Source organism: Ostrea edulis, chromosome 7, assembly GCF_947568905.1.
Source record: "Ostrea edulis chromosome 7, xbOstEdul1.1, whole genome shotgun sequence".
Lineage (NCBI taxonomy): Eukaryota > Metazoa > Mollusca > Bivalvia > Ostreida > Ostreidae > Ostrea > Ostrea edulis.
The window spans coordinates 3822223-3839142 of NC_079170.1; the positions used below are offsets into that span (position 1 = coordinate 3822223).

Consider the following 16920-nt stretch of genomic DNA (forward strand, 5'->3'; position numbering starts at 1 on the left):
TTACAGAATAAATGCTATATTAAGTACATAGAGTACATGCTAATTCGCTCTGTGGAGCGAATAACATGATGATGCCATTTTTTTTGAGAAATCCGAGCCAGAAGTCAAAATGGTGGCCACAAAGACGTGGTCTAGACACGGTGTCTTAACCCTAGCCATAGAAATATCAATTACCAACCTCTATAGTCTGTGGTTTTAGTATAGCCCTTCTTCTGGTCCTCAGGCAGGAAGAACCGCCCCGTACACCGCTGGTCCACTAGAGCACCTTTGGCGATGAGAAGTTTTACAGCATCAAGACTACCAAACACTATTGCTATATGAAGAGCACTTTCCCCTGAAAAACAAAGAGATGAAAATTTCATGTCTTTCTTTGCAACAAATCATTAAGAATCTGTCAATTATATACTTAAATTCAAACTGAATAGATAAATCAATTCTCTATGCAGGACTACAATCACTATACATTTAGTAACCAACAGTTTGATAGGGCCCTACATTACTTGGAAGAAAAGATTACTTTTAATTGATGAAGACTACAATACCCGAATCATTCTGATATACGACATTGTATATACTGAATATATACAGGAGTACAATACCCGAATCATTCTGATATACGACATTGTATATACTGAATATATACAGGTGTACAATACCCGAATCATTCTGATATACGACATTGTATATACTGAATATATACAGGTGTACAATACCCGAATCATTCTGATATACGACATTGTATATACTGAATATATACAGGTGTACAATACTCGAATCATTCCGATATACGACATTGTATATACTGAATATATACAGGTGTACAATACTCGAATCATTCCGATATACGACATTGTATATACTGAATATATACAGGAGTACAATACCCGAATCATTCTGATATACGACATTGTATATACTGAATATATACGGGAGTACAATACCCGAATCATTCTGATATACGACATTGTATATACTGAATATATACGGGAGTACAATACTCGAATCATTCTGATATACGACATTGTAAATACTGAATATATACGGGAGTACAATACTCGAATCATTCTGATATACGACATTGTATGTACTGTATATATATACATGACCATAATTTCTTTTTAAAAATTCTGGTATCTTTACGTACATGATATAAAAATGTTTCATTTTGCCAGATTTAATTTTTTTTTAATGAAAAATGCACTTTATTGCCATTTTTGCACCAATTTCCTTTCCACAAAGACCCCTGACATGCATATACAGTGGAGCCTCGGTAATCCGGACGCCATTAATCCGGATGCTTCACCTTCCGGACGATTTTTCTAGGGAACGGAATTTTTATACATTATTTTGCATCATTAATCCGGAAATTCGCGTTCCGGATCCGGACGGTCACTTTTTACTACAAAACGTTATAATGCATTGAAAATTGTACCGTTAATCTGGACGGTAATTTTGTGTAGGGAAGGTCTGTGTCGGACAATTTTAGCAAGGTGTAAATTATAAAGAAAACAAGCCAAACTGTCTAATTGAAGCGATTACCTGTACCCTGTCAACACCTCCCTCCAATTAGGTGGTGTGTGATGATAAGTCTGTTAGATAGCACGTGCCGATCGAGACATTGTATTGCCAATTTTCGCACATAAGATCTTTATTGCGTGTAGTGTTGAATTTTGTACATAAATCTGTAGCATATTATTTTATAGTCTTGATCAATACCCTAATAGTATTAATAAATTAAACATCATGCCGTAATGATAATTTTTTTAACTACTACACGTATCAGTTGTTAACTGATTCGTAAATTCATATCGGCTTATTCAAATCTAAAGAGTGTAGATTATACTTCTAGATTCTGGATTTTATTCTGTTGATTGGCGTGAAATATACATGTATGTTCATGCACATGTATATATAGTATGATTTTTTAACGTTTAGAATGTCGCGCATGTAGAATGTACCTGTGTACAATTGATTCTTCTTACGATGTTGTAGTCTAGCTTTATTGCTTTCGAAATTTTAAACTCTGCGTAGAAGTGAGAAAATTACCATTTTAAGGAAAATGACAATTAAATTCTGTATGTACCTGTAATGTTAATTTCACCCGAGTTTTGTTCCGTTATTATCGCATCATGAAAATAATAGGTGCGCGTGACTAGATCAAAGCAGTAGTAGGTCTTGATATTACGAGCTTAAATGATTTTGTTCTCCTGATATTGTCTTGGATAATTATAGAATAAGAAATATAAAGTCTGGCAGATTGAATTTTGGTTAAAGAATGTTGTCAACTGACATGATAATCACGAAATTCTAATATCAACTTTGGACGATGAAGATTGTTTTAACGACCGCCGAACCCGTGAATCGTGACAGATGGAAATTACCGGCCTCTTTAAGAAGTAAAAGTGTGATGAAATGTTTGAAATGTAAATGATTATGTTAGTTACTAATGATTTAATTACTTATAGTTACATAAAGTGCTTCATTATTTGTTTTAGTGCATACAGTACACAGTTTTGTATATTTTATTAGGGTCATATGTATGTACAATGTAAGCACAGGCAAATACACTGAACACGTACATTAAATTTTAGTGCTTTGAAATACATGTAAATGTTAACATTATCATAATTTATTTACTAATGCAAATGGTTAAATCCAATGATAGAATGTGTTTAATTCACTATGCATCAATAAAGTAGGCACATATTGGCTACTTAATATGCAAAGTTAGAAAATATGCGATTCAATTATCCGGACGCTTCATTTATCTGGACGATTTTGCTGGGAACCAAAGCGTCCGGATTAACGAGGCTCCACTGTAATACATACACAGGTATGTATCTTTCAAATATAATTATACATTTTTTCCTTATTCATTTACTTATTCTTTATGATTTTAATTAAAAGAAAAAGCAAGCACCTAAACTTAAATCTTCAGAGGAAGAAAAAAAACCCTGATTCTATAGACAATAAAATGTGTAATATTTCAGATGTTCAATTATAAAGAAAAATCAGCACAAATTCCTGATAAATATTACTGTTGTGACGACTAAGAATTAAATGTTTAAAACGTCAAGTTAAGTTTGCGAAACACTGATGCCCCTGTATGGCAGCAAAGTCCTTCTGGTATCAAAATAAAGGTCTTGTCAAAAGGAATACACATCGATATGTGAAATATGAAAGCCCAAGCACTACAACCCTTCAAAAGGTGTGGCCAAGAGGTTAAGTTTAAGTGGATAAACAAAGAGAAAGACCCAAAACTAAATACAACCACATCTCCACTTCATACTTCCTTTTCAACATCAATTCAACTACATCATGGCATAAAAATAATTATTCAAAATCTAAGTTTCACTTGAGTTTCATGTTCTTGTGAGGTCATTGTATGCATTTACTACAACATTAAATTTTGAACATTTTGAATCATATATAAATGTGATGAGTTATGCTGGAAATATCAATTTCTTCTTTTTTTTTTTTCCATTTCTATGATAGATTGAATATCAAATATTAATACCACTTAGTTTCATTGCAATTAAGAAAAATGTATTTAAGTGACTTTCTAAACATACTACACTGAGTACACTGACAATTTGAAATATTCTGTTGTTACATAAATCATTGCAAAAAATTCATTCAATTTGCTGTTCTTTAAATGCGAACTTCACATTTTTCTCTCTGTGAAATAGATTCATTTTGCACCAGTAATCATTCTGTCAGCCATTCAAATTGATTTTTTGATTTAAAACTCTTGATTTCCATCGGCCTGACAAATAAGAAAAATGATCTTAGGTCTCCCAGTCTGATATCATCAACAATACATAAAAGTCTATTCAGTATAAACATGTTGACTGCTCAATTACACATCTGGACCAATAAACATACCGAGACAAATGTTTAAAATCCTTCCTTTTCAACACATACACTAGTTCTTGTAATATGATAACATATCAATTTAAAGTAAAATGTTATGTAGAGTGTAGTTCTAAAGAGGTTTCTGGTGTGGGTGTGTGTTTGAGCGGGGAGGGGGGGGGGGGGGGGGGGGGGGGGGGAACCAGGAGTCAGAACTCTACCAAATATTTGATAAAATATTGATTTGTAACTAATCTGTCGATATTTGATAAAACCTTTATTAATGTAACTATTCTGCTATTATTTGATAAAAACATTCATTTGTAACTATTATAATTATGTCTCAGGAGTAAGATATCGTAATATTGGACCATGCACTCATACATCGGATCTAGAAATGGGGTGTTTGGGTGAACCCCCCCCCCCTCCCCCAACAACAACAACCCCTCTGAAAAATTTTCTGGATCTATGCATGCAATTTTCCTCTGGGGAAAGCCAAGGTCAGCAGTACACTATACTGCTCAGAAAGTACTTAGATACACTGCTATACTCAGAAAGTACTTAGATACACTGCTATACTCAGAAAGTACTTAGATACACTGCTCTACTCAGAAAGTACTTATACACTGCTATACTCAGAAAGTACTTAGATACACTGCTATACTCAGAAAGTACTTAGATACACTGCTATACTCAGAAAGTACTTAGATACACTGCTCTACTCAGAAAGTACTTAGATACACTGCTATACTCAGAAAGTACTTAGATACACTTCTCTACTCAAAAAGTACTTAGATACACTTCTCTACTCAGAAAGTACTTAGATACACTGCTCTACTCAGAAAGTACTTAGATATACTGCTATACTCAGAAAGTACTTATACACTGCTATACTCAGAAAGTACTTATACACTGCTATACTCAGAAAGTACTTAGATACACTGCTATACTCAGAAAGTACTTAGATACACTGCTATACTCAGAAAGTACTTAGATACACTGCTCTACTCAGAAAGTACTTAGATACACTGCTCTACTCAAAAAGTACTTAGATACACTTCTCTACTCAGAAAGTACTTAGATACACTGCTCTACTCAGAAAGTACTTAGATATAATGCTATACTCAGAAAGTACTTATACACTGCTATACTCAGAAAGTACTTATACACTGCTATACTCAGAAAGTGTTTAGATCTGTACCAGCGATAGACTGACTCTCAAAAAGACCTGAAGTTTGCTTAAAATTTGAAAAAGTTATGACAATGACCTTGCATGACAATACTGAACTTGACCTTTGTAAAAATGACCTTTGCCTCTAATACATTTTAGGAGTAAAGGTCTAGGTTCAATGTTTGTATCATGCCCGGTAACTATGGAAGCATACGGTCATTTGTGCAATTGACACCTTTACTCCATTATATAACATTAATTTTATATTGTATTCTATAGGGTTTTATGTGCAGTTTAAACTTTATCTATTTTCAATGACCGAATTACATTCAAGTTCTACAACTCATTGGCATTAAGTGGTCATTGATTCGAGAGGATCAAGCGTGAGTACCCCGGAGGAAACCCACGGGTCCGAGTATAATACCTCCCACATACAACCACTGCCGATCCCGAACATCTACTTCAAGTCACTGCATGCCGTAAGAAGCGAGTGTGTTAATCACTCCACTACCCGGGCACCCAAGGTGTTCAAGGGCCAGTGCTTTTATTAAGAAAATTAATGACATTGAAACTGCATGTACAGATTTCTTACAGACATTGGTTGATGTGCACATTATTGACGGTTAATTTATCCTCCAACATATGACCTGGTCTTGAATTTCCATCTGTTTGATTGCAAGTTTAAATAACTACTCGGTCCGAATCCTCTTATTAATTATCATGATTTAGCAAATTTGGCATGAATCCCTACTCAACACTGTAGACTCCTAACATTTTCTGAAGCGACAGGGAGGAATCTGCTCTGTAAACAATGACTTGGAATGAACACAGCAATGAACTGCCATATCTAACTACGGGCCAGTCTCATATGGCACCTAAACCTAACATTGATTTTGTTTGACGTCTTTTTTTTTCAATTCACTGTTCCAGCTAATATTTTGCTCCATTAATGATGAGGATAATATTATGGATTGATTGGATGTATTGTTCTATTGTTCGCAGACGAAACTCAACCATCAGATCATCTGTGGCTGCTGAGTTCTAAACCTCATGACTTAATTATTAATTATAGCTAATAAATTAATATCTCATTTGGGTCAAGCTCTATTCTGCACTCCTGGAAACAGCTTGAAGTTTAGTGCCCCATTTCATTTTTTATACAATTTAGGAGTATAATTGATATATATATATATATATATATAAATAAAGGTTGATCTTGTGAATTGTCAACAGTATCAATCCACATCTTAACGGGACCAAAAATAAAAATTGCTAAGTTTCCGCAACTCTAAATCATTATATCCTCTTCCCTACAATTTTGCAGATGCCTTGTGGTTAGGGCACTGGGATTGATCCTAGCTAGTCTAGGTCACCGACACGTTTGTCAATGTAGTGCTCTACGAGTGGGAAGTCAAACGGTTTGCGAGACCTAGACTAGGATTGATACTGGTCTCGTATGGTCTCTAAAAATGGAGGTCCCGTGTCACAGCAAGCATTGGTACAATAAATTACCCTTTCACAGCTATGACCCTGAGATGGAGGTTCCATGTCACAGCAGACACAATAAATGACCCTCTCACAGCTACGACCCTGAGCGCCAAGTATACGTCAAAATGAGCGGAACGTCAACTAAAGCTGGTGACATTGATGTCTCTGTCACCGTGTGAAAAATAACCTCAAAAACGGGTTAAACAATGAAAAAAGAACTCCTTATGTTAGTATGTGTTAATATAACCTAAATACCGGATAAACAATGAAAAAAGAACTCCTTATGTTAGTATGTGTTAATATAACCTAAATACTGGATAAACAATGAAAAAAGAACTCCTTATGTTAGTATGTGTTGATATAACCTAAATACCAGATAAACAATGAAAAAAGAACTCCTTATGTTAGTATGTGTTAATATAACCTAAATACCGGATAAACAATGAAAAAAGAACCCCTTATGTTAGTATGTGTTAATATAACCTAAATACTGGATAAACAATTAAAAAAGAACTCCTTATGTTTAGTACAGTACACGACACGAGTTTTATACACCCCACCGTGGAAAGACCACGGTGGAAAATCCACGGAGATACACCGTGTCCTCCGTGTTCCACGGTGTGTGTTATTTGCGAATACACACAGCTGCTAAGAGCTTTGTTCTGGCCTTGCGGGAGATGTGAAAATGTGCCGCAGGCCAAATAATCAAGATAAGGGTGGAATTTTAAGAAAAAGAAAAAATGTCAATAATTTCCCCCCTGATACTTATATTGTTTTTCAGCATATTGAACCGATTCCAACGATACCAAACACTATATATTATGTTTTTAAGAAAACCTGGTTTTGAATTTTTTTCTTTTATCTTCTTTCTTCATTAAAATATTCTTAAATTCTATGTTTAAATAATGCGTACTTGCAGGCAATTCCTGTTTTGAATGCGAATTAGTATATTCAGTACATGAAAAACATACATGTACAACATGTGATAGGGATGTTTAATAATTACAGATGTGCTCTCTCTCTCTCTCTCTCTCTCTGACAAATGCGCTGTTTAACATAATTACCTCCATCATATTGTGTTGATATGCATCTTGACAAATATAACTTGATCCAATATAGAAATTAGAGCATTGTCGATGATTAACAAATTGGAATTAATTTATTACGTAATTAATAGAAGCAAAAATACAAACCATCGAATGATTTATTTTTAAAATCCCGAGTTAATTACATTTGACCGAGACTTATGTTCGATGTACTTTGATAGAGGTTTTCATTAAAAAAAAAATGTTCATCGGGAGTGTCTGGATAATGCAATGATTTTTGTATAATAAGTATATACCATGCAAATTCCTAGGGTCTTGTCACAGTATAACTAAATTACGGTTAACTAGTTTGGGTTTTGACTTCTCATGAAAAGTGTGAAATATATTGGGTCGGCGCGATATCAGTTCTAGTCTAAGATCACGGGTATCTTGCGCCGACCCAATATATTTCACACTTTCCGCAAGAAGCTAAGCACTTCTGTTGATTTCAAATACACGGATTAGCTGACCCCCATTGTTCTACTGAGGCGAAAACCCCTTCGAATTTGCAAGGAATGTATAAGTTATACACAGGTCATTGTTATAGTCATACATCATAGTACCACTAACCCGACAAACATTTTTTTTTATTTTGAATAAGTTATTGAATGACGAAGTATGACCAAACTGCAGATTGGACTTTATAGAGCCCCGTGCTAACATTACTTATATTTTTCAATGTATCAGGAGGGGTATGTTGCCGGTTAAGTTGTGTAAATTTCTTGATAAGCAATAATATAACAACAAAAATGGTGCTTAAATTGTCCGATTACGAAAACCTTTCAAGTTTTCAAAGTACACCCTCTCTGATTCTACGTGCTTGTAATCAATATTTAAGGATGTAAATCCTCGGTGTCAAATGCAACTAGTTCATGAAAAAAAAAAAACTAATATACATGTATATAAACAGAAATGACTTAACGATTATTTGCTTTTGTTCATATACACTATCGATTATTAAAATCTTTAATTTAATCTTTAGATGCATTAGATAATGAGAGAGAGAGAGCATTGGTAATCATTGATTATAATATTCATGAATGTATGCAGATACGGGAAGTTTAATACGTTCAGTATAAATCTTGAAAGTACAATTTCTTTCTGATTAATTATCCATCCCCTTTCATTCTGATATTTTTTTTATTTCCCATTTTGTTTTCTTTCAATGTTAAATTTTTTGGCTGGTCCGGGTTAGGACTAATGAATGAGTCCCCCCCCCACCTCCTCTTCTAAAACGATGTTACGTGCTTAGCTGTCTATCTCTCTCTCAGTCAAAAATGAAATAAATACATGCTATAAATACTGTAACATCATTGGATTTACTGGATAATTCTTCGATTGCACCTTCATAATACATGTTAATGCAAGCGGACTATCTAGGCTTTTTTTTCCATCTTCGCAAGCCGAGATTATTTGTCCACGAAGGCACAGTTGACTCAAAACCCATTGATAGCGGAGATTAGATGAATTTTACCCCCGTATTATGTAATAACTGACCAAAACCTAGTACGTTTGTTTTACAACTGTCATTCAGAAGAACGCGCAAGTTATTGAGTTACTGAATAAACGAGAAAACGTCTGCATTTTTATTTCAATCGTTGTCAACTCTTTACTTTGTGATATTTCAAGACTACATGTACTCAATTCAATTTATTGAATCTCATCACCATTATGCAATGGTATACAAAAATATAAGACAAAAAGCTGTTATATATACATTTAGTAAATAATACATGCGTGTAATAAAGTATTTATCAAGTTAGAAAAAAAAACCCTAAAAAAACTGTTTTATTATTAATGTGAAGTATGGGTATTCTAGGTAGGGGAGCACATTTTATTTTATTATTTTCTTAATGAAAGTACGGAGTTTTCTAAAGGTTTGTTTAAAAGTAAAGATATTTTTAATATTTATTTGTTTAGGTGATAAAAATTTGATTCTTTGCTCACATTGCTTCACAGTTGAGTACATAATGAAATTCATATCCAATGTAAACATATACATGTATATAGCTGACCTTAATCACCTATTCCTAATTACAATGAAAAATTTACGTAAAAATAAACCATTGCTTATGGTACACATTTCTTTGAACTGCTGTTTATCAAATTGAAATTACTGGCATGTGATTGTCGTTGTTCATGACCCTTCTTTTATTTGGTGAAATTGTGCTGCACGTGCTGTGAAACAATGTACCGACGAGTGGTAGGAATAACACAGGCGTTTATATACAGGATGTCGAGAATTTGGGCGTTTCATAAAAAGGTGTGAACGTCTGCAGGGAAGTCTACATACGGATATGTATCGAAAACACCAACGTATCATTAAACAACAATTACAAGAATTGAATGATTTATAGCTAATTTCTAAATAAGTAATGGGGTGGGGGCATGCAAGCTAGCCAAGCAAAAAGGTTTTTTGGGTGAATCATTTCGGAAATTATTTCTTTGTTTTATCACACGGAGGTACACGGTGGCATCGACGGAGGTACAGGCGACATCCACGGAGATGCGCGGTGGCATCCACGGAGATCCTCCGTGGACTTCAATGTCTAGCTCGCGCGGAAAAATAGGATTTCAAAGGTGCCGACAATTTTAAAGGTCCACCGTGTTTGGGGTAAATTTGTTCCACCGCGTTGCATGGAACACGCATAAAACTTGTGTCGTGTGCTGTATGTGTTAATATAACCTAAATACCGGATAAACAATGAAAAAAGAACTCTTTATGTTTAGTATGTGTTAATATAACCTAAAAAAAATTGTGATCAGAATGTTCTTTTGTGTACTCTGAAAATGGAGAGAAAAAAAATGGGGGGAAAGTAAAACTAATTATTTTCAACCTACATTGAAATCCATCACTTTACAAATATGTTTTAAGATTTTGATTCTTTCCTAAAGCAGAAAAATCTAATGGGTTTTCTTTTTAATATTATGATGTAATTAATTTCTAGTGTTCACAATCTTAAAAACTTCTACCTACAGCTGCTGATGGTTCAATAAGAGGGAAGAATTCTGGAAGGGACGCAACACAAAAACAAACAAATAAACCTTAATTTCAGCCTCATTTAATAACTGTTCCAGCTCATGATCACTAACCTGGAAATCTTACATTCGTTGAAAACTGCCTACTCTGTGCTCATAATCATAAATCTTCATCGAAAATAGAAAAGAGAAGTATTTTATGTTGCTATTATAAATCTATCCTAATTGTAAGAAAACATGACCATTAAGCAGCATTACACAAAACTGCTAAGTCATCCCTGGCTATGAATTATCCCAAAGTTTCCCAAGAATACTTCTGCTTGTACAAATCGACAATTACTCCAATCATTTTGCCATAAACTAAGAAAATCAAGTTTTTCTTTTCTCATGCAAACCGGTTCAGCCACTGCGAGCCCCTATCTGCCATTAAGGTATTTCCAGACAGTTAATTTTTACAGTTTCCTAGGAAATAATCTCATTGGTTCCTTACCACAGTCACAGTATGAACTGTTCATTCGGGCTGAAGTTAAAAAAAAAGTGTTTTATGCTTTAGGATAGTGAGTCAGGGTGGGACAATCAATACTTATCATGCTTTGTGTGTCTTAAATAATGTCGTATCAGCGCCCAGAATAAAATGATATACTGACGAATTACCCATCAAGCGATAAACGAAATATCATCAATTTGCTTCCAAAATAAATTATTAATTAAAAAAAGTTGGAGATATCAATACCAGCCTGGAAATTTTCTCTCTCTCTTTTATACAAACAATCTAGTCGGTTCATTAATTTTTTTTAATCGAACCTAACTTCTAATTAAAACATCTTTGACGCTATGATTTATATATTTGTATATATACACACCAAAATATTCCTCTCCTTCGTAAACGTCAAGGCTGAGTTTTGGGTACAGTTCTAACAGAATTTCCCCCACAGCATAATGTGTAGGCGAGTCCAGTAGATACAGTAGATGGAACGGACTTTCCCCCACCCCACCCCTTTTGTTGATATCCCAGCATACTTCATGAGGGAGCACTTTGTTGAAATAATCCTCCTTGAAGTCACTTAATAATTGTTCATCTGTTCGTGTTTCCCACACAGTCGAACCCTGCAAAAAGCATGTGTAATATAATCAACATTGTATAAATATTATATTTCTTTGTTAAGCATTGCTGACTCAAAGGTGAATTCAATATGATGTCATGTAAAGTTCTATTTTACAAATGAATAAATTTTTATGAAACATTGCTAATTCTGACAAACATTTTGTCTCCCCCATGTGTACAGTCACAAGCTATCCCATTAGGTCTGGCGCAATCGGAACATAACTCATGTGTACAGTCACAAACTATTCCATTAGGTCTGGCGCAATCGGAACATAACTCATGTGTACAGTCACAAACTATTCCATTAGGTCTGGCGCAATCGGAACATAACTCACGTGTACAGTCACAAACTATTCCATTAGGTCTGGCGCAATCGGAACATAACTCATGTGTACAGTCACATTTAAACTATCACATTAGGTCTGGCGCTATTGGAACATAACTCATGTGTACAGTCACAAACTATCCCATTAGGTCTGGCGCAATCGGAACATAACTCATGTGTACAGTCACAAACTATCCCATTAGGTCTGGTGCAATTGGAACATAACTCACGTGTACAGTCACAAACTATTCCATTAGGTCTGGCGCAATCGGAACATAACTCATGTGTACAGTCACATTTAAACTATCACATTAGGTCTGGCGCTATTGGAACATAACTCATGTGTACAGTCACAAACTATCCCATTAGGTCTGGCGCAATCGGAACATAACTCATGTGTACAGTCACAAACTATCCCATTAGGTCTGGCGCAATCGGAACATAACCCCGCCTCTTCCGTCAAGTCGAGGTTATCACACTTTCTCACACCTTTCCGTCACATGGTTTTTCCGAGCTTGCCAAAAATACTTGAGAAATTGTGATATGTGGGGAGTACTGTTTTTCACGACTTGATGAAAAAGGTCCAGCAATGTTCCGACTGGCTCCAGTGAAAACGTACACTTGTGCATATGTAAGCTGATTTCCTCCATGGCATCCAATTTTAACCTCGCTTATATCATATATTTTCAGAATGGACCTCAGGGCCCACACAATGACTTACAGGGGGACCTCAGGGCCCACACAATGACTTACAGGGGGACCTCAGGACCCACACAATGACTTACAGGGGGACCTCAGGACCCACACAATGACTTACAGGGGGACCTCAGGACCCACACAATGACTTACAGGGGGACCTCAGGGCCCACACAATGACTTACAGGGGGTTTGCTTGTCAGTATTCTCACAAGTCATTATCAAATACTATAATGTAATCATAACGATTATGTAATTGAATTTGATCCGATTCATCTGCCATTGATATTTAGCAACCAACCACCATTTCAAACACAGACAAAAAGTAGACCCTTAAATCTATAAAACTATTTTCCTAAGTAGCTACTATGAATATATATCCTATGATTTCTTATTACTTGATATCATTCAAATCAAAGCTGACTAACGTACATGGTATCAATTATGACCATGTATTCGACCTCGGACACACTTCATGAATGCATAAATTATTTCCATCCAAGAAGTTCTTAATCAGTTATTGTTAATAAATATTGATATCAGGTTCCTAATGATAAATTGATTTGTTGTCATAGAAATTGATCTTCACAGCCTAATAAAACCAGAGACCATTTCTTTTGGTTATAAATAATAAGAAGTGGGTTAATGTTTTTTTAAGCTTTTCCATGATTTGATCAACTAAGTGAAACACTCTGATTATACAGCATCAATGAGAGAGAGAGAGAGAGAGAGAGAGAGAGAGAGAGAGAGAGAGAGAGAGAGAAAGTGAGAGAGAGATAGAGAGAGAAAGTGAGAGAGAGAGAGAGAAAGTGAGAAAGTGAGAGAGAGAGAGAAAGTGAGTGAGAGATTGAGAGAGAGAAAGAGAGAGAGAAAGAGACAAATATCACAAATTCCTGTTACATTTTCAATTATATAAGAGATATTATTTTTCACCCCTTCTGATGACCCCTAGTTTTATTTCACGATTGATTGACTATATATTGTTTAACGTCCCTCTCGAGAATATTTCCCTCATATGGAGACGTCACCACTGCCAGTGAAGGGCTGCAAAATTTAGGCCTATGCTCGGTGCTTATGGCCTTTGAGCAGGGAGAGATCTTTATCGTGCCACACCTGCTAAGACACAGGGCCTCTGTTTTTAAAAAAAAAAATGGTTTCATCCGAAGGATCGCCCCATTTATTCGCCTCTTTAAACGACAAGCAAGCGGTACTGACTACCGAGGACCTATTCTAACCCTGATCCCCACGAGACTTTTATTTCAAGAATTAATTTTACATATACCCTTGATCAGCTATGTGTTGTATATTGTTAAATTTACCATTTGCAGCAGACTAACGCACTAGTGTGACATTTCACCGATATGCCATTATCATCAGTGAACCAGCTGACAGATTCTATGCTTTCACAAAGAACAGTGGAACGATTCCAAAACTACTTCTTGACCCTTCAATATGTTCCAAGGGCGAGCCTTCAGCTCATTTGTCATGTCTGTATTTATAAGTGATTACATATGCTGTTTATTTTATTAAGACTATTCTTTCAAGACTTTCATCACAGATTATAACAATCACCAGACTCCAAATCAACAAAGGGGAAAAATTTTCTCTTTAAAGAGAGGGAACAAATTTTCTTGATAGTTTTTTTTCTTCTCCCTTCAAATCTATCCAAACATGGCTAATCTGTGTTAAACCCATTATTTTCAAACAAATTTCATCTGAATGATTTGAGAGTAAACAGTTTTATCGTGAAGGAGTTGGTGTGTCAACACGATTTCCCCTGGAGGGTTTAACAGACCAGGTCCTCGCTGGTGACAGAGGAATCGGGGCAGTCGAGTGCACAGGGTGTACACACCAAGCCCCAAAACACTGATGTCACCGACGTGTAAATATACTATAGCAGAACAATTCCAGCCGATAGTTTACATTTCTATTAAATGTCAAATATACATATAAAATTCAATCCATTTATAATCAGCCTGATAATAATGTACGTATATTAAAACACTTTCTAAAAAAATAAACAATTTCATATTATCATTCATTCTGATTTATTATTATAACTCCATTTGGTGGTTGAAATTAAAAATGTCCTTTCAGAGATCGGACACTGTCCAAAACAGAAAGGATGTAGAAGAATGCACTAGTACCACACAGTAGCAGTTACCGTTGGTCAAGATTAACGAGCGACATCGAGGGTATGGGGGAGGTAATTAATGAGCGACATCGAGGGTAGGGGCGAGGTAATTACACAACTTTAATGAGCGACATCGAGGGTAGGGGCTAGGTAATTAAACAACATTAATGAGCGACATCGAGGGTAGGGGGAGGTAATTAATGAGCGATATCGAGGGTAGGGGGAGGTAATTAATGAGCGACATCGAGGGTAGGGGGAGGTAATTAATGAGCGACATCGAGGGTAGGGGGAGGTAATTAATGAGCGACATCGAGGGTAGGGGGAGGTAATTAATGAGCGACATCGAGGGTAGGGGGAGGTAATTACACAACATCTTAGATTTTGTGCTCCTCCTGTTAAACGCTAAAAACTTTGAAGATGGAAAAATTATCATAATTCCAAAATTGATATAGAAGACGGTAATGATCAATGCTACAATCCTCATAGAAATCAACGTGAAAATTGAGATGAGTTGGACAAGTCAGATGTGGTGTGTGATATCATATTCATAAAGAAATTTTACATTGGGATTGATGAAAATTTGATATCACCTTGAAGCAAGCAACAGTGAGTGAGAAAATGGCTGCTACTGGTGAGAGTTAGAGGGTGGAATGTTGATGGAGTTGTATAACCTATCTTAAATGTAACAACTCAGGATATCAATTAAATGAAATATATGATGCAGTACAGTGTTTATGTACAAGAGATGTTGCAATATTCATTTGCATGCAGCCTCTTTGATTGTCCAGACACTGGGAATTTCAAAACGGAAAAATGTTTCTGGAATATGAAGTCCATCATTAAAGAAAACTTTGAAAATTGCAGTTTTAAGTGCAAATCACCATGTCAGAGCTTATCAAACTGTCATTATAGTGCTACTTATTGTGTCACAAGATTTTTTTCAGTAAATAATGTTAGTTTCAACCCATTGATAAGTAGTGGTCAGCCGGGTTCGATCACCGGTGGCCAGTTAGCTCAGTTGGTAAAGCACCTGACTAGAGATTCAGGGGGCCCGGGTTCGAATTCCAGTCTGGTCCATTGCATGTTCTCCCTTCCTATTACAGATAATTCATTTCTGGCCATGCAAAGCAGTTCATGGAGAGTTTTCACCAAATTAACAGTCCACCATGCAACCACCACGAGGCATCCAATGGTATGACTGTACCTCTAGTAATGGGGGACACTCTTCCATAAAATGTCGGACAATCGCTTCATGAAAAATACACACATTTCTGTCTATATACTGCACACAGATGCATGCATTTTTCATCATTTATCAATGACAGCCATACACAAGATGTCGACTGCTGGTAAAATAATTATGTCCCACCTGTAATTTTCTGAATTTAAAATGATTTAGCTTAACAGTGCGATACTGTGTATTGATAGAAGCTTAGAGCAAAAACCTGTGTGTGATGGTTATATAGCGAAAATCTGTATGTGTCAATTCTTAAATGCATATTGGAAAATTTTGCTCATAAAATTGGGAAAATGGGTGACATTTTTGTCATTGGAAATGGGTCTGATATTCGATCTAACTTTGGGGGGAGAGACGGGCCTGTCCTCACTTTGACCACAGAGGAAGAGTTCCACCTTGAATAATCCGAAAACTATGACTTGACGAGACAGAACGGTCCCTGGCATTCAACACACAGAGACAGATGGAGAACAGTATCCCTCTACTCCTGATCATGGGGAGGTGGGATAAATAATATTTTTAACTGAAGTCAACAATAATCTGACCTATCTACGTTTTAAACACACTTTAAAAAATGGATTCCAAACAGCAAAATCAAAGGAAATTTTTTCGACTGCCATCAGGCCACTGGGGTATAATAGAAAAATCAATATGAAATCAATGCAATTTCTGAACAGGTCCTTTAACATTCATGATAAACTTAGTAATCAGCCACAAAGAATTAATTCTAGCAAAAGCACCAAAAAAGTCAGATCTTTTCAAACAAACTCAAGGACACTTAATTCAAAAGCAATTTGATTTCATTACAGCTCCTCTGGCAGAACTTTATTAAAAGCACATTAGCATCA

General features: G+C 35.7%; 1 protein-coding gene across 1 annotated transcript in view; it reads right to left on the bottom strand.

Moving 5' to 3' along the window:
* The window catches only part of LOC125654944 (uncharacterized), a 60192-nt gene that overhangs the window by 39034 nt on the left and 4238 nt on the right, over nt 1–16920 (bottom strand). Inside the window, exons 3-4 of the mRNA XM_048885058.2 lie at nt 11439–11682; nt 179–334 (exon numbers count right to left, since the gene is read on the bottom strand). Of these exons, the coding sequence (XP_048741015.2) occupies nt 179–334; nt 11439–11682 (400 nt within the window). The remainder of the gene's footprint in view (nt 1–178; nt 335–11438; nt 11683–16920) is intronic.